The sequence below is a fragment of the Pimephales promelas genome, chromosome 24 (assembly GCF_988280905.1).
Source record: "Pimephales promelas chromosome 24, fPimPro1.hap1.1, whole genome shotgun sequence".
Taxonomy (NCBI): domain Eukaryota; kingdom Metazoa; phylum Chordata; class Actinopteri; order Cypriniformes; family Leuciscidae; genus Pimephales; species Pimephales promelas.
This window is the reverse complement of record NC_142792.1, coordinates 10539522-10564369: the sequence shown is the minus strand read 5'-3', so window position 1 is coordinate 10564369 and position 24848 is coordinate 10539522. Positions and strand designations below refer to the sequence as shown.

The 24848-nt window shown below is 37.5% G+C and overlaps 2 protein-coding genes across 2 annotated transcripts in view; one reads left to right on the top strand and one right to left on the bottom strand.

The window, feature by feature from the left end:
- Positions 1-2954, top strand: part of LOC120476935 (thyrotropin-releasing hormone-degrading ectoenzyme) — a 109510-nt gene extending 106556 nt beyond the window's left edge. The window contains exon 19 of the mRNA XM_039668249.2: positions 474-2954. Coding sequence (XP_039524183.2) covers positions 474-617 — 144 coding nt within the window. The 3' untranslated portion in view covers positions 618-2954. The remainder of the gene's footprint in view (positions 1-473) is intronic.
- Positions 2955-14731: 11777 nt separating this feature from the next.
- LOC120476938 (thyrotropin-releasing hormone-degrading ectoenzyme) overlaps positions 14732-24848 on the bottom strand; it is a 105819-nt gene continuing 95702 nt past the window's right edge. Inside the window, exons 16-19 of the mRNA XM_089126721.1 lie at positions 23591-23758; positions 17102-17242; positions 16815-16896; positions 14732-15905 (exon numbers count right to left, since the gene is read on the bottom strand). Coding sequence (XP_088982847.1) covers positions 15762-15905; positions 16815-16896; positions 17102-17242; positions 23591-23758 — 535 coding nt within the window. The 3' untranslated portion in view covers positions 14732-15761. The remainder of the gene's footprint in view (positions 15906-16814; positions 16897-17101; positions 17243-23590; positions 23759-24848) is intronic.

Below are 24848 nucleotides of genomic sequence, written 5' to 3'. Positions count from 1 at the left end.
CAGTTTCACCGTTAGACCAGTGATACTTTCAACTCTGTAGGTTTCAATTGATTGTTTAAAAAAATTCGTTTGATATAGTTCAAGACCAAAATAGCAGCTTAAATACTGAATCCCAGCGCATATTCGTTCATGTCGATCTCATGACCTCGGGAACTGGGAATTGTTTTCGTAACGTGTAGTTTGGTAAATGGAGATTTTTAATGAGATTTGTTATTGATAGTAGAGACCAGGTTTCTCTTCCACAAAGACAACACGGATAATTCTGTTTACTTCAGATCCATTCCCACTCCTCATTATCATAAACATCACTGTTATCTGCTAAATTACATGTCAGGCATTTGCATGTAAATGCGTCGTATATTCTGACGCTGTTTAACTATCAGAGGTGGTCTCTACACACAAAATCTCTATATCTGATCCGTCAGACACAATACGATTATCATGTTGATGAAAATGTGTTATATTCTCCTCAGCTGAAAGAGTTCATCCTGACCAGCGGGGGAGAGTCGGCACCTGCGTTCGCTCGAGCCGTTGAGATCGTTCAAGCTAATGTAAAATGGCACATCCTGTTCCAGCAGCAGTTTTACCGATGGCTGCGAAAAGCTCCTGACGGTTAACACAACATTAAGCATGGAGTGCTTAAACTCATGGCCAGTGACTTGGGGAGATATAAGTCAAATGAAAATAAATAAAAAAAAAATGGAAAAACTACTCTGGACTCTGAGAACCGGAAAAAAAAGAGCTTTCATTTCCCTGTTCTTTTTAAAACGACCTGGCCCTCACAGACCTGGAAGAAAGGAACGTCTGAAAAACTCTGAAGGAATCAACGCTGGAAATTGCATGGAAGTGTCCGTTGGTATCGAAAGACGATTCACAAGCCATTTCCCCCTCGTATTTTGCATGAAAGTCATTTCCTTCTGCCAGTCATTCAGTTTTCTGATGTTTGACCTTTTCCGAGTCCTAAGAATATCGGATTTGCTTTGAAGACCTGACGGCGGTACAAAGAGATTGCTCTTCTGTATATATAAACACAGTTTAGATTAAGCACAAAGACGTGACAATCATCAGTGTTTTGATTGGAACAGGACGAGGAAGACAAAGAGGAGAAACATTCATGTAGCCTTTTTTTCTCTCTAAAGCCATAAAAGGGGAGTAGACTGAATTTTATCTCTGTACAGATGGCGTTTATTGTTTGATCAATTGACTGCACTCTGTGGTCGTCTAAAAAAGGGAATCTTCAATCGAGTGTCCGGGTCCCGGTTTAACCCGCTGGTGTCCAGGATCATTCGCATTTTCATAGTGTTGCTCTTTGCTCTCTTGTTTTTGGAGGGTTTGTCCTTGAATATGGTATGTTTGTTTGAGTGGGAAAAAAATAATCAGTGTGTCGATATTTTCATGTATAATTCATTCGATGCAGTCAATGCAGTGCTGAGATGTGTTATCTTTATGAGTCGTGAACACGTGGGGTTCTGAATGGATGGTTATCATGGAGACCAATTATAAGGTTTCCATTGTTTTATCTTTTTTTTTAATAATTTCTTTATTTTTTTATGAACATGAATTGTTAAACATGGAGCATTCCTTTTGAAAATAGTATCGTGGTTGACCGATATGGGGGGTTATGTATTTTTGACTTGTTTCTCATTGAGAATATTCCAAAATATCCTATAAGCAAGACAAATCTACATTTAAAGCAAAATTGCATACTATAATGCTTTTCAGAGAATATATCTTGAAACCAATTTATGTTTTCTGACTCAAATTGTTTCCTTTGATTTTTAAGCATCTACATGTGCAATTTTGTTTTGTTTAGGCCAATTTATCTTATTTTCACGATGCCCGATTACCAGTTTTATATCTGTAATAAAATTGCGCAAAACAGATGTATAGAAATTTACTGAAATGACAAGGATGGTTATATACAATATTTACTCAAAATATTAAACCAACAACCATCATACTGTGTATTAACGCACATTAATTGGCAAAATCGACCAGCAACTGCTAATCTGAAATTGGTCAGTTATCAGCCAATCAGGCGTCGTGGTCGATATATCAGTCCATCACTAATGTATGTGACTCAGGCTTGGGCAAAACTCAGAATTGAAGAATCCAGTGTCTTTGCTGAAATACTAGGCTATAGCAGTAAAATTTCATTAGTCTGACATAAGATAGGCCTATTATGTGACAAAATATACATAATTACATAATTCATTTTGACTATTAATAATAATTTAGTACTATCACAACAGTTAGCTAAGCTAACATCAAAAACTGAAACAAATAATTGTAGTCCAGTTCATGCAGTAAATATATTTTTCTCTACTAATATAATATAATTTTATGGGGAAGCCAAACTCAACCATTTGTTTCTGGGAATGCCTTATATACTGTGTGTATGGATGGTAAAATTTACATTACACATTTGTTTTAGGTCATTTATACTGGAAAAGTTATTTCTTAGAAACTACAGTACGAAAGCGCTTACTGTATGTGAATGTCATTCCATTTTAATTCTGCATCCTCTTTGCTACCTCAATTCCGATTCAGGAATTTAATTGTAATTCATAAAGCATTCTCAATTCAATTCTGAATAGTGCACAACCCTGGTGACTTCAGAGACCAGTAGTATTTTCTGTCCAGCTGACTGTGTGAATCTCTCAAGGAATGAACAAAAACTGGGGAATATAGGCCACTTTTTAAACGACTGGCTGGGTATTTAATGAAATCCCCAGACAAGACCCTTTAGTTGGATACTATAAAGTTGTAAGTCGCCTGTGTAATATCAAAATAATCCAACTTACGTTTCCAGCCTTTTTATTTCCCTCCTTTCATGTTGTGTTTGACGTAAAGCTCTCTTTTGTTTCTAAATTAGAGATAATATCCTCTGTGTTTTGAGCAGAGCTGCTTAGAGATTTTAATGCTTACAATAAATTCTTTTGTACAGTAACGCATCCTCGTCTAACTGTGCCTGTTATTGAGAGCGACCTCGATCTAGAGCTACTCTATGCCCACGCTGCTTCAGTGTTTATGCTATTACAGGACATTTCTGTCTTTGGGGCCAAGCATGAAAGGTTTTTGTAAGTTTTGGGGTTAGTTAGGTTAGGCCCAACTTTAAAGTGCCATTTATCTGCTGATACCTTTTTAACCTCTTAGACATGACACGAAATTTGGTCACACTTTAGATTAGAGTCCAGTTCTTACTATTAATTAACTATTAGCTATGATATTTGCTTCAATAAACTCCTAATAGTTAGTAATGTAGTTGTTAAAGTTATAGTTCACTTTGAAATTAATTTTTGATATATTTTGCTTGCGCAGACAGAAGCGCCCTCGCCCTCGGAGTACTTGGACGTGGCTGTGTTACAAGAGGTAAAACATTAAATACTGTTCATTTTCTCACACAAACCGCTCGTTTTGTGTCTTAGGCCTTAAAGTCATTAAATTATGTTTAATTTGGACTTCTCTGTGCATGCTTTTTGAGGTGGACCCCATAGACCTCCATTATATGACTCACATACAACAACGGTTTGACCTAAAAATATCAAAATTGAAAATACTGTGGAAACAAAGACACCTACATCTTGGATGCCCTTGAGGTAAGCTAAAACATATCAAAAATTCATTTCAAAGTGAACTATCCCTTTAAGTTTAGGGATTGGGTATATGGGATGTTGAATGTTGTCATGCAGAATAAAGCATTCATACTGTATGTTCTAGACCCTAAACTAAAGTGTTACCTATTTTAATTTCCACCCAGAAGATTGGCAGTCATCCTAGATTGATGTTTTTTTCCTTCACTACACCTATAAACTTTGTCCAATCTTCACAAGACCAGTCTTGCACAAAACTGATGTCTAAACTTTTGATTCTCACAACCATTATTGAGACTCTAGGGATGCAATAATATTAAAACTTTGGCTTATATCAATTTGCTGATTATTTCCATGTTGTGCCAATAAATAGCTGATAGAATAAATCTACACTGCTTTGTAACATAATAAATAAATAAAACAGTAAATCATTTAAATAAATATATTTTTATTAAAATAATAGTGCTGCAAGTGGGTATCACAACATGATACAATATTAAAGATGGATAAGTATTCCACTTGAAAAAATATCCTCATGCAATAAATGATGAGACGTGATTTAATTATTTAATGGTTATTATACAAAACCCTCTTTTTTAAGTTTGAGTGACTGGCCCTCAAAATGTTTGAGCACAGTCGTGCTTTTAGATATATTTATATCTCTGTTGCTGGCTCAGTATGAGCGTTGACTCATTCCAATGTTTCACCTCTCAAAGAAATAATAAGTCCTGTGATCTGTGAAACTTCAAAAATCCTCAGGATATAAATAAATATTCCACCAGACAATGGCAAACTTTCCGATTATGCTGACATTTCAGAACAAAACACTACAAGAGACCGTAAATCCTTTTTGTTCCGCCAATGCAAATTAATATCTTGCCATTTCCACAATACCTAGAATCAGAGTGCTTTCACCTTCAAATCAATGGCGGGATTTGGATTGGATTCTCTCTTATCACAGGTCTTTGTTCCCTATAGAGTCAGAAAAGAAGGGAGACAGATGCAAGCTTGCTAAAACCCAGACATATCACAGAAAGCCTTAATATGTATCACAAGTCAACACCCTCAAACTATTTTGGAAAATGTTAGACATTTTTTACAAATATTATTCAACATATTATTGAACCCACAACACAACAATAGAAAAGACTGGATTTTGTGAATTTGTACAGTAACAAGGAAACATATAAGTCAACACCCTAGTGATGAGGCCACCAAAATGCAGCAATTTTGTGTTCAAAAAACCATACACAATGTAGGAGGGAATACAAGACCTACAGAATCCACTGAGGACAAGATAGAGGCAAAGACTGGCAAGCGATCACATTTGCTGTGTGGCAGATTGTGAGGGCATATGTTTGATCTTTAAAGGCCAATCCTCCTGTGGCACAGGAATCAATAGCAATCTACTGACGGTAACAGCAGCACCAGCGATGTTTTCCTGTGTATAGCACATAGAGTTGTGTATAGCACATAGAGACTTGTTTCCTAAGCCAACCCGTTCTGTAATGTTTAAATGCTCATAAAGTTCATTTTAATGTTTTTTCCTTGACAAAACCACATATTCATACCTCTAAAAAGATGTATTCGTCCCTTTACCCTTGGTTTCTGTTTGCTGTCAGATTATGTTTGTTCCCAGTGTTTGTTTTCTGGTTTATGGACTTTAGCCGTACTGTAAAACCCTGTACTTGTCACTAGAGAATTTACTCCTGATTTGTTGTGGATTTGCAGTGTTCACTGTCAGTCAAGGTCATTGTACATTTAATACATTATTGAGTGTTTTAGGCAGGCGTAACATTCATATCAAATGCTACAGTATTCCACTGTTTACTTGCCCCCTTCTGTCCTTGAAGCCAGTGTGAGGTTATTGAAATGCTATGAACAGGAGGTAAGCTGTGTTCCCAGATCAAGCGAGCAAGTGATTTCCCCACAGAGATTTTGAAGCGTTTTCAAGTTGGTAACACAAATTCGCCGCCATTCGACCATCAGCGCTGCTTGGTATAAAAGTGAGCTACTTTATACTGTTCTTCACTCTTAAAAACAAAGGCTCCAAAAAGGGGTTTTCACTGTGTTATGTTCCCCAAGGAACCCTTTAGTGGCATTTTTCGCTCTGGTTGATTTGAACGCTCTGGTTGAGGGGGCGTGTCTGCTGTGAGACGTCAATGTAAACGCCCACGGCTGTGATTGGCTAACATCTTTTCATTTGAAATGGCTAAGCATTGCATGTGGAACTCTCTCGAAAACTTTTAGCACGTTCTTACTATTACAGCTCTCAATGTTAAAGGGGTGATGAACTGAGAAATCAAATTTTCCTTGAGCTTTTGACATCTAAGAGGTCATCATATTATAAGAATATCCTGCAAGTTTCAGAACTGAAAACGTCCTTGTTAGTCCAATAAAAGCTTTTATTGTCACCAGGCTCAACAAACGACTCGTTTTTCAAATTGGGGAACTATTACGTCAAAGAGGATTGAACACCACCCCTGCAGTAGAAGATCAACGCCTACTTCAACACGGCCGGTTTAGCCTGCATTCGCTGCATAAGCTTCCTCTGGATTCCAATAGGACTGCATGGATAAACTTTATTTAATGACGTTCCAGCTGATGAGGTAAAACACTGTCCGTCTGTTTACGTCATTTCACTGAGAATTGTCCTTTAAACAAGACTGGATTTGCAGACCGATTAAGAGTAAAGAACGGTGCTGTGCGTCTATATTGGATCTGACAGGAATGGTGCAACACACGGACTCTGGGTCGAACATGTATGGGCGAATCACTCCGGTTGCCATTTTACCACATTGGACGTTTTCAAAACAATTTCCCCCAAGTGCATCGACGGGTGAGTTGAAACTCATTATAATATGGAAAACTGTTCTCTATTCACAGCAGTGAGCGTTTACTTCCAAGTCTTCAGTGCGAGACGCCCATAAAAACCCAGCGTTTTTCAGTTATAGGCTCAAAACTAGGGTACAAAATAGCCTATTGCTTATTCATTTTGATGTTTTTGAATGCAAAAACCAAGCGAACGTCATAAGTTGACCTTAGACAACAATATAATAACATTTTAAAAGCCAGTTCATGACTCCTTTAACTAATTGTGAAAAGTGTTGATTATGGCATTATATTTAGTTCGTGGTAGGTTGCAGTGATGAGCACTTAGCCGATCACAGACATGTTAAGTGTCATCATTGAAACTATAACCTATTATTATATATAATTTAATAATTTATAAAAATAATTCTGGTATTGCCTTCTCCTCATGAATGCTGCATCTTTATCTTTGATTCTTACCAAAATGCTGAACTCTTTTGAAACAACTTTCACATCATCTCAACATCCATGCCCAGTCACCAAAGAGATTCCACAGGCACCTTTCCTTTTTCTCATTTCTCTCGTCTCCCTCTGGAGCGATGCAGGTGATCAATGGTTGTCGCCTACACTGGGCTCTGTGGGACGTCCTCAGAGGGAAACAGATACTCTGTCTGAGAGTCGTCAGACAGTCCTCAGATCGGTCTAATTCATCTAAGGTGATTATGTGACTCTGGAGCCGAGATGATATTGATCAGGGGTCAGAGAGCCACAAGACGGAGATATACATTATCTAACCCTCTTTGATACCTCACTGTAATCCATATTGCTGGGAGTAATCTTCTGTGCTGATGCTCTGATATAGCCAAAGATGGAGAAGGAGAACATGGCAGATGATTTATAGGAACAAAGGCCATATGAAATGGAAGGAAAGATGGCCCAGCCTGAGACAAGGACAAATGTGCTGCCATTAGTGGGTGAAAAGAAACTCACGAGCCCTTTAACCAGATCAGCTACTAGGTTCAACTTTCTTTCCCAACTCTCTTATCATCTCTCTTTCAGCACTTACATGTGAGATATAATTACCTTTACCTTTTGTTACCTATGTAGGCAGATTTTTAAAGGATGGAATAAAAACATTTCAAATGCTTTTCACAAGGGTACTAAGCTAGGAGAACATAAACCGAACATCAAGATTAAGATGTTATGTTTCATTAAATACTGAAAAAATGTAATTAAAAGAGTTAAAAATGGGCACCCATGGGCATGGACTTATCATAGTATCATTGTACAGACTATTGTGTTGTTAGCTTAGAAAATCATTACAAATGCAAACGTTAGCATTCTGCTAGTGACAAGCTCAGTAAAAAACACAACAACAACAGAAAATCCAAGATGGTGGACAAAGAGAGAGAACGTAATTTTTAATTCTCCTTGTAGGCTACTTTTTAAGTCATTCAAAACTAAATAATATAGACACAAATAGCCCATTAAAATGAAAAAGTAGAAAAAAGATGTAAGTTCTCTGTAATTTTATGCTTCTTAGACCATCATGTTGTTAGCTTAGCAACATGCTAATAACAACTTCTATTGAAATCAATTGTTAGTCGTTTGAGGAGTGCTATTTGTGGCTGCATATGTAGAGCCGCTATCATTTAGGATTCATGTAGGGTTTTGCTTTAGAAAGCAAATGCCTATTTAGGCAGTAGGTAACAAGGGAGCTCACTAGGTCTGAAATCAGCGTTAATGAGAGGGAAGCAGGAAGGTGCTGTTCTAACAGTTCAATGTTAAATAGTGTCTCCTGCCCCTATGAATCAACTATTAAAACCCCAGGCCTTTTGATAAAGGTAATTAGATATTGATTACATTGCAAATCCAATATCCGCTCGCATCTTCTAAAAGAGCTGGGCTGCATTCACAGGAAAAGCTCATAGGAACATTGGGTTGTTTACAAAGAAGAGAAATGGGAGTATTTTGTAACCTGGAGTATTTTGCATCTCAGCTTACCATGTCGAAACCCCTTACTTATCTTCAGATAGTTATAGATTGGAGAAAAAAAAATCTAGTTAAATTAGTTATATATATCTTTTGGTGAGAAATGGTGGTGTGATTATCAAATACAGCAAAAAAAAAAAAAAAAAAAAAAAACACACACACACACACACACACATTCAATTACTAAGCATAATTAAACCCCCTCAGCAAATATTTAAAAATGATAATAGGAAACAGAAATACTGAATGGAGAGCTGATAAGAATAATGGAGCTTTTGAAAGACAAACTCTTAAGGCCACTATGTTGTTATGGAGATTAAATGTGTCTCTATTTCAGACACATTTTAGTTACGGTCACAGTTATTATTTATTTCCTCAAGCAGATATCCAACGGGATCTCTATAAATAAAGATTTATAGATACATCTTTATGTCTTAAGTCTTCATAAAAGTTTGAACAAACCTCAAGTCAATTTGAATTCTTAGAATTCTTGAATTCTGCCTCTCACAGACCTGTTAGTTTCTCTTTAAGAAGCCCTCCTGTTCTCCACTCAACACTGTTGCCAGTAAGTTACTGTAATTAAGATTTACAGTACCATAATGTATTTCAGTTTTAAAGTAACTAAAAATCAAGACAATCAGTGCACTAATTATTTTTTTTGTATGAAATATAAATTAGATTTCATAATTTTGATATAGAATTAATTTTTATTTGTATCCTACATAACTGACATTAAAAAAAATTGATTCCGTCAGTTGAAGAGAAAAAATTTATAAACTTCTACGTGATTTGTAAGTGGGAAAACCGGCAAAATTGTCAGTGTATCAAATACTTGTTCTCCCCACTGTAAACACAATGACAGATTGAACGTTGTTTTTCCCCTTAGACGTTCAGTCAACCCACTGTTTCTTTGTTTTCCCCTTTGATTCATTAAACTGAAACATCAAAGCCACTTCCTCTTCCAAACATGTCAGATTTTCTGAATTCATTTAGATTTGACGTAAAAGGACCCTTTCCCCAAATTCACTGTAGTACTCTTTGGTAATGAATGTTGCGGTTGAGTGATGATTACTATTGATCATTAGCAAAGCTATTGCTTGATATTGAGGAAACACAAGAGATTTTCATGCATACTAATGTGCGAGTGTGTGAGGGAGAGGAAACATTTATGAAATTTTTCAAACGCTTCTAATGTCTGAAAAGGTTACCCTCTGATCTCACCATTCTTTTGCTACAGAAGCACCACTTCTTTCACTGAAAATTTTCATTTTTTGGATTTTAAACTAACACATGCCATACATGATTAATAGCAGTGGCTATTCTGTCCAAAACACTGAACATCAATAATTCATTTGGAGGTTACAATGATTCATTTCTCTTTCCCGTCAGCCAATGCATTTGGTGCGTATTGTTGTTTTTGATCTGTTGCAGCACTTTTCCAAATGGAAGAGAGGAGAGACAATATTAGCCATTGTCCTTGGCCAGGATGCCACATTAGAGCAAACCAAATGGCTGGTAAAACATGTTTACTTTGCTAATAAAAGAACGACTAATGTGTTTCAATTTTGTCGACTTTGTGTTCATATGTGGGATGGAAAAAAAACGAACTTGTAGGGCTGAATTCATGTTGACTGGGACACATTTTGCCATTGGGATGACTGGGGAAAAGTGCCAGAATCAACCTGAAATCACCCCTGAATATAAAACACATTTCATTTTGACGTACAGAGGGAGCAGGTACACTGTAAAAAAAAAAAAAAAATGTATATATCTATATATATATATAGAAAATAGGGTAATACTTTACTTGAAGGGGTGTGCATGCGACTGGCATGACACCTTCATAACCATGAAATGACATATGTCTTGAATATGAAATAGGGTTTATGCATGTTTATGACAACTGTCATTAAGTGTCTTTTGCTCAATAATGACATTCTGAATGCAAAAAAAGACATTGTTTAAGATGTCTTTGTTATGACATCTTGACATAAACCAATACATCATAACCTGTCAGTGTCATCTCAAACAATGTCATATTTGCATTAAAAATGTCATAACTGAGCAAATTACACTTAAAGGAGTAGTTCACTTTTTTGCTGATAATTTACTCACCCCCATGTCAAGATGTCCATGTCTTTCTTTTTTTCAGTTGAAAAGAAATTAAGGTTTTTGATGAGAACATTCCAGGATTTTCTACATATGATGGACTACTGTATGTGTCCAATGTGGGCTGAGTCGTATCGAGGAGCTCGCATCCGTTATATCACTTGCACTCTCTCTCTGCCAAAGAACCAATGAAGACCGCGAGAAAGTGTAGTACTGACACCTGCTGAAGTATTCTGGTAATATTGAGGGATGTATTCTGTGCAATTTCTCCCGTTCTGCCTCTCTCTTTCAATTTTATCTTTGACCCCGTGCCAAACTTTAGTCATCCTTAAAAGAAATACATAATGTCACAACCCTTTGAAAGCGTAAGGGTGAGGTTTATATAGCGTTAAAATTGCCTTGAATGAATGTTCTGGTTTTTTTGTCATGGTCCTTGATGTTCAGCCTCATGGATCAGAACAAATTTTCCAGTCACACTTTTGCTGCTGGACTGCAGTTTGCTTCTGCTTTCAGCTTCAGTCTTTATTGTAGTATCTTACTAAATAAGGTGCTTTTAATTTGCACACATACTGCCATAGACTTTAATTGTCTAAACATGGGAGAACATTTGAAAGGTAGTGACCTTTTGTCAACATTCCAATCAACCAATCGGATTTGAGGAACAAACTTTAAGTTTAGGCATTGATTTTAGGGATAAATTATGGGTATGGGTAGGTGAGGATATAGTCAGGACTACATTTTCAGCCAGAAATGTTGTTCCAGGATCAATAAAATATGTAGTTTTAGCACAATAAAGGTGACAAGGTCAGATATTATTTATGATTTTTTTTTAAACAAATCTTGTATGTTCACCAAGGCTGCACATATAGCCTGGTTAAAAACCAGACCATTCTCAGTTGTAACTGAGTTATGGTCTGTCTGGCAAAGCGTCGCCAAGACAAATCATTTCCAGAGAGGCGTCACCAACGGACGTCGCGGGTAGACCTAAAACCAATTAGAGCGATGAAGGAGATGACGTATGCAGAGCGGCTCGGCAGAGAAACATCTCCCAGTGTTGTTCTCTGCTCGGTTTTTAACAAAAAGGAAACGCTCAAATGGATTAAAACAGACGCGAGTGATGTTCGACGGCGGAACCCATCTTTATAATGTAGGCTTACAAAATCTGCTTCAAAATTCCGGCGCTGTCATCATTGTGTAAACCCCGCCCCAACGTTTCTGATTGGTGCCGCGACTTCGACGGATTTGAAATGGGCTTGAATGAGCTCTTAGCCAGACAAACTTTCAGAGCAAATCTAAATTCGCTCGAAATTATCTGGGTTTTCCCAGGCTACATATATACAGTAATATTGTAAAATATTATTAAAGCTTAAAATATTATTATTATTATTCCAGTGATACAACCTATGGATGCAACGCTTGATTTTGGATTTTCAGCATCATTAGGCCTACTTCCGTCTTCAGGGTCACATGTTCTTTCAGAAATCATTCTAAAATGCTGATTTGATGCTCAAGAAACATTTATTATTAATATCAGTGTTGAAAACAGTGTTGAAAACAGATGAATTTTAGTGGAGAGAATGACAAGGAAACAAAAAAAGCAGCATACAGGTGTGTGTTGTTCATTTCACACTTCTGTTATGTGGAAAACCTCTCTGGACGACTGATAAATGCAATTATGTTGACAGTTGTGAGGCACAAGATTATTTTCAGCTGTGAGCAGCTAATGAAGCTATTTCTCACTGTGACATTTTTAGTGACATTTTTATTGTGAAAAATGTTTTATTTGCAGATCACAGTCTCAGGTGCATAATGCCTGTTTTGAGGAGTCACGGATCGATCGTGTCCACTGCTGATTATCTATGTGGTAAAAGAGGTCATTAAGAACTGTGGACAGCAGCCACAACATGTGACCTGGAGGCAAAGATGAATGAAGGAGGACAGACGGGACTTATCAGCACTTCATGATGGAAAGGTAGGAAAAAGTCCTCCGTTTTCAAGTCACAGTCCAGCTTTGCAGACACTGTGAAGGATTGATCCAATCAATCATCAAATGATTGTAGATTATCCTTTCAGACAGAACCACTATACATTCCTTTTTTCATCTGTTCTACAGAATTTTTCAGAGCATGGCAATAGGCTAACTTTTCTTTCTGTAACTGCCATTAATGATAATAAGTTGGATATATATATATATATATATATATATATTATGGTTCAATTCTTTGAACGCTCTACAAAGTGGACTGATAGTGAAGTGAACGCCTCAGCAGACGGCGGCAGAATTACTTTAGCTTGTACAGCGCGCAATACAGCTATTTTATTTGGTTGACTTTCAACTTTTTTATGTCATTTGTGACACTTTATTCATATATAACATTGACTTTGGAGTAACAGTCAGTGCAGAGTCTGAATAATGCCGAACACTTCATCTTAGTTTGTTGACACCTGTGGCTTCAGGGTTCAAGCTTCTTTTATATATGCTTGACATATATCTCAAACCTGCTACGTCTGATTTCCAGATCATGAGAATGTTTATGACAGGTTTATTCAAGGCACTGCCAGTCTTGCTAATTGGACATGGATATTAAGTTAGAAAAGGCATTGTATCTTTTTCTTTCTTTCTTTTTTTAGCTCTTCATCTGCAACGCATACAACAGAAATAAACAGACACAAGAGATGGGGGTGGCGGAGGGATTCTGAAGACTGTAGAACATCCTTAGGTGAGTTTGACTGTGTTTATGGTTTGCCTTCGTGCTGATTGGGTAGATATGCTGATTGAAGACAGCTGGAGATACTAGAGTATTTGTTGATTACTGATTGTAGACAGCTGGAGATACTAGAGTAGCCCATTTGACATGTTCCTCCCGAACTATGTTAATAAAACATAATTAAGCTTCATATATCTGCTGCAAAATGTTCATGTGAAGTTGACTTTGAAAGTAATGTTTCTGCCCAAAAGTATAACAAATCTATAGTGGGATCATTTATAATAAATCTTTATAAAATCTGTTTTAAAGAGCATAAGAAAAGTTTAAAAAAAATCCAATGAACATTTCAATTAAATGACTAAAAAATGTCAAGTGGTGTAACCACATATTGTTTGTAGATTTTTTTTTTCTTTTTTTGGTCAAAGCTATTCACATGAAATTGACTAAAAATGCTGTATTACTAATGTTTGAAAGAAACCAAACCGTTTGTAAATCTGTCAAGATTTCAATGAGATATTTATGTTCGTGCTGATCACTCATCTTACATCAGGTACCACAGAGCCCACCAGAAAGCTTACCTATGACAAGATGGCCGTCGGGGATGACGATAGAGACTCCGCCATAAGACATCTAGCCTTTATTATGGATATCTATGGTTTACACGGAGATGATAAAGGTATTGTTTTCAAAATCTTGCTTCAAAAGTTTGTGTTTTCAGGCCCCCAAAACGCTTTTTTGTCAGTTTCCATTTTTTCCATAAACTTTTCCATTTTTAGTTAAAAACTAAACACAGTTTGTCAGTCATATAACATATAAATCTGTTACGTTACATTATATATCATTATTTGAGGTTATAACTTGTCAAAATTATTGTGAAATGACAAAAATCCTATATGTACTGCAGTGATTTGGCAGATAAAAGTTTTTTTTTCCCAAATACTAATACTTTTTTTTTCTTAAATGGAAAAATAATAATCATGGTAAAACATTTTACAATAATTTCAGTCATTCACTGGTTACACCGCCCTGACATGTTTTATTTTAATATTCACCAAAAAAATAGAACTTGAACACTTATCGTAATAGTGCAGGATTTTGCTCATTGTCTGTATGAATTACATCAATGTACTTTGGATTAACTTAAAGGGATAGTTCATCCAAAAATTAAAATATTCATAATTTTCACAACTGTGCTTTTTGATGTTCGAAAACCAGTGAGGTTTGTTCTTTCAAATCAAGAAAACATAATTGAGCATCCATGTTTACTATATTTGATGAATGTATGTGCATAAGTTTATGTGCATAAAAGCTTACAATATGTTTATCGTATAGATTGTGTGTCTTCAGAGGAAGGAGATGAAACTGCTTGATTCACGTGAATAATTTTTTTTTGTACTATGGTTGTGTGAGACAAAAATCATGAGATTATATTTAAAATATCTTCATCTGTATACTGAAGATAACAGTTTTGTGAGTTTGTAACGGCATGAGGGTAAGTAAATGATGACAACATTTCCGAATGAACAATCCCTTTAATTCCAGAAAACAAACAAACAAAAAAAGACCGCCACATCTTTGACCCATATGTAATTTAACTTTGTAGAAATATATACAGATGAACATACATACATGTATATGCATATTCTTCAAGTTATATAATCATCAAGTGTCAATATTTTAGAATCTCCACTGTATAAACTCAATCCCCTTCTGACCACAGAAACCAAATATAGGCACCTTAAGAATTCCTTTGCACTGACTCAATCAGACAAGCCGTGTTTGTCCATGATAAATGATGGATCCACGAGCGAGCTGCAGTTGTCTTTATTTGACTGTTTGATGAAGGTAGATATGGCCTTGTTTGATATTGTAAAAAATATAAGTCAATAAAACGGTGTGATTGTGCAAGAAAAGCAAAGAGCAGCTTTTTGCTGAAATTTCAACTTTAAAAAGAGTCTTTGTTCCATCTGAGAACAGCAGCAGTCTTTGGGGAGAATGTAATGTAGACAAAGTCCTTTTAAGGCCATTTTCTTTCTTTTGTAGGTTATAAACACATAAGCGCAGCTACTGAAACTGCATGAAAAGGGGAAAGACTGCCAAGATTGTTTCACGAATAAAAATGACGGAAGCAGGATCACACATTTGCCTCAGTCACTTTAAAACGTTTTTCCCCAGCCTGATCCATTCAATGCACATGCTCGTTCTAGAGCCCAGCTGGCTCTTTTCAAAATAAAAGTGGAACTTCCAGTCCTTCTGTTACCATATTCAGTTTTACAATTTCTTCTACTTATTTTCTGTCCATCTCCTCCCCCTTTTTATCGTCTCTTCTATTGGTGTAGTAAGTGTGTTTGGCACTGTTGTTTTCTGAGAACTTGTCTTGGTCAGTCCTTGCCTTGTCATTTCAAAAGAAAAATAAAAGTTAAAATTTGCTGCCTTTCAGAGTCCATAAAAGTTATTTTTAATATCACGTAGGTGTCCCCATGTCACTGGCCAAGACATGTCTGATAGACGTTTCATGCTAATAGATCGCTCCATGCTTAATGTTGTGTTAACCATCAGGAGCTTTTCGCAGCCATCGGTAAAACTGCTGCTGGAACAGGATGTGCCATTTTACATTAGCTTGAACGATCTCAACGGCTCGAGCGAACGCAGGTGCCGACTCTCCCCCGCTGGTCAGGATGAACTCTTTCAGCTGAGGAGAAGATAACACATTTTCATTAACATGATAATCATATTGTGTCTGATGGATCAGATATAGAGATTTTGTGTGTAGAGACCACCTCTGATAGTTAAACAGCGTCAGAATATACGACGCATTTACATGCAAATGCCTGACATGTAATTTAGCAGATAACAGTGATGTTTATGATAATGAGGAGTGGGAATGGATCTGAAGTAAACAGAATTATCCGTGTTGTCTTTGTGGAAGAGAAACCTGGCCTCTACTATCATCAATAACAAACATGAAAATCTCATTAAAAATCTCCATTTACCAAACTACACGTTACGAAAACAATTCCCAGTTCCCGAGGTCATGAGATCGACATGAACGAATATGCGCTGGGATTCAGTATTTAAGCTGCTATTTTGGTCTTGAACTATATCAAACGAATTTTTTTAAACAATCAATTGAAACCTACAGAGTTGAAAGTATCACTGATCTAACGGTGAAACTGTGGATGAAGTGCTCTGGCAGCGGCTGATTGTCAATGACAGTATGCTAATGCTCTGTTGAAGAAAACACTGAGGGGGTTCGTATTAGCGCTGTATGAATGATAAATTGTGGAAAACGAAGTCAGCTGGAAGAGAAAGTGCTGCGCTGCAGTGAGAAGCATCAGCAGTCTGGGTCCTCTGGGACTGAAGCTGAATGAATTTGAATAAGTGAATATACGTTCCATTTCCCGTAATATGGTTAAGCAGTTACAATGAGGAAATAACCCAACAAAGTTTACTTTTATTTATTTTCTCCATCTCAAGAATTTTGCTGACCAATGTTTTCTGAAAGTATTAATGTTCCATGAAGATTGGTCAATAGTTCATTAGTGCTTGAGATTGAATGGTGGTGTATAAGCCTGAGGATGGTGTATAAGTCCAGACTCACCTCATTCAACTCGGCCTCAGTGTTGAGAAACTCCGTCACGCCGCTGATTAATTTGGAGTTCATAAACAAAGCTTCTCCATACCTGCGAATGAGAGACATAGAGTTCAAGCTCTGTCATTAAAAACACTGGAGCACCATTTTAATGAGCTCAGTAGCAAACAAACACCAATAGATATTTCCCAAATTGCACTGTGGTCCTCCAACATGAGAGTGCGAATGTAAAATTCATTTGTTCAGGGACTGAGAGGAAGGTTGAAGTCACTGATAAACAGAGGAGCTACATTCACCTGGAATTCAATATGTCCCACTTCTCACGGAAATATCTCCATGCTAAATGTCTTCCCAGCGGATTGCGGCCAACATGTATGATGACATCGATCACGTCCTGATCCGGCACCAGGTCAGAGGTGAGGGACAGATTCAGGAGCCTGTGGACAACACAATAAATAAGAGTTTCCTTAGTTAGTTATCATATTTGTGATATCTTGACTAATTGTGCTATTCGTAATCCATTTTGCTATGTTAGTTTTAAGCTCAGGTAAATCTGAGATGGACAGCCACTCACAGGCCCGGCGAAACACAATTATTCAAATATGTTCTCAATAAGTCGGCATCTTCAAAAAGTAATTAACCTGAGAAGCCCAAACCAAATGCAGACAGACCTATTCGATTCAAATTGGTGCGAAATGTCAAGTAGATGAAAAAGGAAGAAATAGGAAATGAGGTGCTACACAGAAAGACGCTTCCACGGTGCACAAGTTTTCAATTTGCAATAACAAATGGGGTAATTGCTTCATGTGGTTTGGTCTCTTATTTCAGATCAACTGCTCTTTTGGGCTTTTGACTTTCATTCGTCGTCGAGTCATTTGTGGCTCCTATTCACAAACACCCTGGAGATTATTGCCACGCCGACAAACACATCTGTGTGCGGACGGCAGCTTCACAGCTCGCAAACGTGACATCCTGCTTCCTCTGTGGACAAGTGTGAACGCTTTCAGAAGAGTTTGTTTTGCTAATTCTATAATCACTTTTATGTTCAGATCAGCATTTTTATATTGTCTTGAGAATACACTGTGCACAGCATGTATATTTTCTATATACGAAGGATTTAGCGAAATACAGTATACAAATGGAACACACTATGTGAAATACTGTATCCCATAATGCAATGCGCTTGAACTGACCATCCATTCCCAGTGTTTAAACATCTTTGTTGATCCTGGAACAACATTCCAATCAACCAATCAGATTTGAGATTTTATGTCAAGTTCAGGCTTACAACCAGGGTTAGGTGCTTCTACATCAGTGTTTTTCACCTTTCACTTCCTTCTGATTTTAGGAATAACTTGCATATATGGGTTAGGTTTAGGGGTAAGGATATGGTTAGGATTTAATTTTCAAACAGGAATGTTGTTCCAGGATCAACTGAATATGTTAACCCAGGAACGCACCTAACTCTGCAAAAACAGGACGTACCATAATTGACAATATTTTACATTATTTAAAAAACAATAGCATACAGTATTCTGTGAGCAGTACGAGGTTGTTTTTATTCATACTCTAAGGCTGCACAACATCTCTAGCAAACACACACACACACACACAAAGAAAAGATTCTCCAGGGCCTGTAAAGACTTCGGTTTAACCATCAACCTGAAGAAGACGAATGTGCTGGGTCAAGATGTGGACACACCACCACCTATCATTATCATCGACAGTTACAAACTTGAAGTGGTCCACCAGTTCACCTACCTGGGTTCCACCATCACCAACACCGAAAATCAACAAACGCGTCGGCAAGGCTTAAACATCTCTAGGACTGACCATTAACGTCTGGGAAAACCAATGCTGACCACCCAAACCAAGATGGCAGTGTGCAAAGCCTGCATAGTCAGCACCCTCCTGTATGAGAGTGAATCCTGGACAACATGTGCCGAGCAAGAGCAAAAGCTAAACAGACGGGCGGATCCCCAAGGACATCCTCTATGGTGAACTTTTGAGTTGAGATACAAAGATGTCTGCAAGTGAGACATGAAAGCCCTGGACATCAATACAGATATCTGGGAGGACACTGCAGCTAACTATGCTCAAGAAACAGCTAAATACAGGCGAGGAGAAGATCTTGAAGCCAGGAGAGGAGAACTAGTCGGAAGACACACACACTGACATCCACCACTTTGGGCACTCTTAGGGCGCAATACCCATGGTCGACAAATGACGGAAGGAGGCCTACTAGATTAAATATCACAAACACACACTCTCACACACAACTCATCTGGGACGGGGGGCTTTGCTTGTGCATGCTGTGTGAAATTTAAGTGCATCTAAAATCAGTGAACTGCTGCTAGAGGTCCTGTTTTTGATGTCCAACACTAGAGCAAAGATGGACGTATGAATGCTGCTGTAGTCAATGAAACATTTTATGTTGACTGTTCAACCCAAAGCTGCTGAGTCTTTATTCATCTTCAAGAATCTACTAAAGACGCATCTCTTTCACCAACATTTGACTCAATAATACTTTCTATATATCTATTATATATATATAAAAAAATGTAATTTGTAAATGTAAAATGTAAATATTAATATTAAATGTAAATGTAAATATTTTGAATGAAATGATGCCACCAGCATCACTTCGGAAGAAGACGGGTTCATGACAGATTGTATAGTTTTATACTTAAATGGCTTTTTAAAGGAGAACCACCATTAACTGAGTAAGTTAGACTTAAACTTTTTAATCAGGGTTTAAGGAATCACTCCTTTGGGACTTCATTTGAGGGAAGTACTCAGACATTTGCACATTTGAATCATGATAGAGCTGTTAAGAAACGTTTGATCTTTCCAAAGTCACGCTGTTCGGGTAGCCAGATTTAAAGTCATATTCAGACACAAATCCAGGGCATTTTAGGGCTGGACATGTTAATTTATACACACTAAGAGATTATTATGTGGTTTCAATAACATGCAACAGATCTGGTGTCACATGTCTGTCCTGTCTTTGTCATGCACATGAGTTTACCCAGACAGCAAACTGACATTGAATCAACGTGGAAACGACATCTCTCATGACATTGAAACAACGTTGATTTTGCTCATCGAATTAACGTTGAACCAACGTCAGACGAGGCATTCTTCAAAGGTAAATGAAAATCGAAAATTGGTTTGCTTTCATAACGTTGAAACAACACGTTGATTTCAAGTTGATTTTCCGTTAGTTTTGAAAGAATGACGCGTCTGACGTTGGTTCAACGTTAATTCGATGAGCAAAACAATGTCAGATCATCGTTGTTTCGATGTCATATTTCCACGTTGATTCAATGTCAGTTTGCTATCTGGGTAGTTATGTTGAGCCATGTGCTCTTGTCGTTGTTTGATCCCTCCCCTTGTTATCTGATCATTGGTTTAATTGTCCCACCTGTTATCCTCATTTACCTCATTGTTGCCTGCCTATATAGCCTTCCTGTGTTTGCTGTCCTGTGCTCGTTCGTTGTTAATGGTATGGTTATGTTGTGTGTAGTTCTGTGCCTGCCACGTCATGTCTTTGGATTTAGTTTTGAGACCTGGATTTCTTTTGTTTGGTTTGTTTGATTTATGTTTCACTTAATTTAAAGCTTCAAATTTACTCTGCATTTGAGTCCTCACTCCACTCTATCTGGTACATTGGCATTAGTTTAGGTTTTTGAAGCTTCCTTATGGATTTCATTTAATTCTGAAGTTGAATACATTATTAGACATTCATTATATGGCACTAAAACAATTATTATTAATGAAAGATATTTGAAGCACATAAAGCAACACTAAATCCTCTAGGCAACAATGAATGAGGCATTATCATCACATTGAACAGATATGCCAAACACCTTTATTACATGGGAATTCATTAAATGGAAGAAAAAAAGAAGTGTAGAGCTCCAGATATCAACAGTTAAAAATTCAGTAACAGGTCCTTCACACATCATGCTTACAACATGCATTGGAGCAATAGGTGCTAGTTTCTAATTAGCACATGAGTGTTGCTAGTGGCTGTTTTTTTTTTTTTTTTTTTTTTTGTCTGGCACTTTCAACACCATCACATCACTACTGCTGTTCTCACCCCTCATCATTGGTTGTGTGGTGGGGGAAAAAGTTCCTTGTGATTTTTTTATGCACATTTCTTTAAAAAAGTTCATCTAGTTTACTCTTCCAACATGTGTTTTAGAAGATGGTTAGCCACATTTACCAGATCCAAACTACCAGCCAAGATGGTTTGGCAGCTCTAACCAGGGGTGTGTTTCCAGTACAATGACGTAACTTGATGCTTCACTACCATAGTACGATGCATCGTTGAAGAAAACAACTAGTTAGTCACGACTGTTTCCCAAAACCATACTGTCGCAAAGTGGTCGTTTAACCACGTTGGTTTATGACATCACACACGTGGTGGAGTAATAACTTATTTTAATGAAACTGTTTGAGATCCAATTAATGCTAGATGTTTTGATATAAATTACAGACATGGCATCTGAGGAATATTTGTAATTGTTCTCAGTTATTTCGCTTTATTTCCAGATTCAATCATACGCTCGTTCTTGGAGCACGTTCGCACATGCGCAGTCTTCAAAAACGGTGCTTTAAATCTCTTGACAAACTCAAAGACGTAACTGACAATTGTATGTAAATAAAAGACACCGGTTGTACTGAATGTCAGCTTATTTTGCTCAAGATAAGGATTTATTAAGTCAACATGTCATGGAATCTAGAAACTATGCCTCTAACCACAGGTCGAGATATTAAGGTTAAAGGTTAAATTAATCTTCATTGTATTAACTCAATTTTTCCATTTCTATGAACTTAAAATTTTAAGGCAACCAGGTTACTTTTTTTTTAAAAGTTAAACCAACAATATTTTTTTACAGTGAACGTAACCCTTACCAATAACCATTGTTGGTGTCAAGCCAACTTAATGTAAGCCAGGAACAAGAGCAGAGGGTGGTCAAGCTCGAGACTGAGTCCACATGCTCCTGAGTCCATGAAAAGACCATATTTTTTATTGGTACAGATCCAAGACCACACATTGATTCAGGGGCATGTAGACTCTCTCTTGACTCAGACTTGACTCAGACTTCAATGACCTGGTCTCAACTACAACACAGCCAATAACTACCACAAAATCAGAAGGAAGTGCTCCGGGCGTTGACAATGAAACAGAAACCTGGTTTTTGACCACAACAATTTGTAATTTGCCTCTTGTTGTGGCCAAAACAGCATAAATTCATCTTGAGAATGACAGATTCAAGTGAAAGGGACCGAGTAAGAGGGATTTTGAGCTATTGTTCTTGCAGAACAGTGGCCCGTTCAATATGTGATGCTGGTGGATAAGTTTCCTGACTCGCTTATCCAAAATACCCCAAAGTGGCTCAATAATATTCAGATCTGGTGACTGTGCAGTCCATGACAGATGTTCAAATTCATTTTTATGTTCATCAGACCATTCTGTCACAAGTCTTTCTGTGTGTATTGGTGCATTATCATGCTGCACGCTGAAATGTCTCCCATTATGTTGTGTGGATTGCAATATTTTATGTACAGCTGTGCTTTTGCTCTGCTAATTCCTGTTTCACACTCTGCTCTTGCTGGTGGAATTTAATATCAGTGAAGATTGGCCATCAGGCTACACACACTGTAAACAGGAATAAAAAAACCTCCAACACTATATTGGCCAGTGTTTTCAGTTTCATTGTCCAACCCCTGTCTCTCTAAAATCTAAACCGAATCCTATTGGTTGAAAGGAATGTTGATCCAGAAACACATACAATACTACTTGATAAGTTACCATAAGAAGCAAGTGGTCTTCCTCTTGCAGAGGCTTTTGTATTCATGGTTCAGCTGCCTGACTTTTAGATGTTGTATCTACAGTAGGTGTACTGTGTATGACACCTGAGTCATGGATCAATGAGAGCTTGTAATACTCATTGATTTTACCTTCAAAGAATGCAATTACCACAATACAAAAAAAATGAAAATGTTCCTTGCTGACTTTAATGTGATGAATAGTATTATAACATAATGATAAACTGCCTGGATGTAGAGCACAAAAATATGTGCTTCCTAAGTGCGATGCTATTTATCTTTTTCCTCTAGCGAGGAAAACCACCTCTCAACCGACTCACACTGAAGATTCCCACAGGAATCAGTCTGTTGAGTGCTGAACACTCACTGCAGAGAGGGGTCAGGGTGGGTCTCTTTATACGAGCCAGTTTCTTTCTCTCATAGCATCTATAAAACAATGACCAAATGCAACTGAATAAATGGAGATGTCAAACTCACAGTGAATCCTAAGAGAACTGCTTCAAAATATGTGTGGGCTGTGAGATCCTCAACTGGGCTGGACAGGGTGTAATCCGTCACCGTCCTCATCCAGCTATTGAGTCGGGAGAGGATTTAAGGTGCCATGGAGACTTGTGGGAAAAGCTCCAACGGCAGCCATTGTTTTTACAGCCCTGTCAGAGGAGTGAGTGCAGCTCTGCTGGTGTGAGCGACATGATGTGGTGGAAGGGATTGAATCGGATTACTTCATGAGGTACAGCAGACCTCAAACAGAGTTATAGTCAGAGGAGTGCCATACATCCTCCAGAGACTTACAGATACTTCTAGCTATCAATAGAATGGCAATTTGGAAGATTTGTTTTAGATGCTAAACCTTCCCACTAAGAATGATTGAGCGATGTGTTATGGTCCAGTAACTTGTTATTTAAATTGATGTTATTGTCAATGATTTGGTAAGTGTGTCGATTGACCTGTTGAGCAGGAAGATGTTGCCACTGCAGGTCAAGGCCTCCAGAAGAACCTTCTTCTCAGAGATGGCTGTAGAGGAGTGAAACTTCATCCAGATAAACTCCCACACGTCCTCATCCATCAGAGACACGCCTGTGCAGTACACAATGTCCCGTACATTAGGTGGAATCCTGTGGGACAGAAGATTGAAATATCTGATTGAAAACAAAAGCTGAATTCACATTTATGCTTGGATATTTTGAGGTAAACCTTCACAGCTAAATGCTAAAGTTAGCATTTCAATACAATTAACATTTAGAACTGTATTGATGGAGCCATAACAAATAGATGTATTAAAAATCACAGGATGTCCTTCAGAAAAAAAGTAGGGGTTTAACCCTGGCATCCTGGCCAAATGTGCCCATTGGCCCCTTTCCATCATGGCCTCCTAATTATCCCCATACACTGATTGGCTTCATCACTGTCTCCTCTCCACCAGTAAGCTGGTGTGTGGTGGGCGTTCTGGCGCAATATGTCTGCCATCCAGGTGGATGCTGCACATTGGCGGTGGCCTTTTTTGTAAAGTGCTTTGAGTACTCAGAAAAGCGCTATATAAATGTAACAAATTTTTATTTTAGTTTTATTATTAGCATATATGCACACCGAATGCTATAGGTGATTAGCATTCCTCACTGTGATAAAGTTTGCTCATTAAACATTTACTGGGGGTTATTTTAGATTCACACGCCATTGGATCACATCATGTTCACACCTAATTCTTGTTTACATTTCCCTAAAGAGAGTTTATTTTTTTTCACAGCAGAAGTTTCGAGAGTCCTCAGGGCTGTTCAAAGATAACAAGTCACAAGTCAACGTTTCACCTCCAGAAGAGTCAATGAAAAACAGCGTGAATGTTGTTTCTTGCATGTTTTATTTTTTATGCTAATGTGCAAAGTTTAGATTTGTTTTTCTGTTTCTGTCTATTGTCTAAATGTCAATAAATAAAACCAAGCATATATGAAAATCGTTTTAAAAGTCATGACCCGAATGATCACTGCAGGCCTACCAAAGTTAGTCACAATGCAATATATGTAGTCTAGAGATATACTGGTCATTAGTATGACCTCTGAATGGACCAATAATATCATCTGGTTATAAATCTCAGAAAAGAATAACAGTCAACAGTAGAAGGACACGGAGAGAAAAGTATCTCTCAGGCTGTGAGACGATGCATGCAATATTCGTACAGCAAGAAGAAATAATATTAAACCTCTGGAGGAG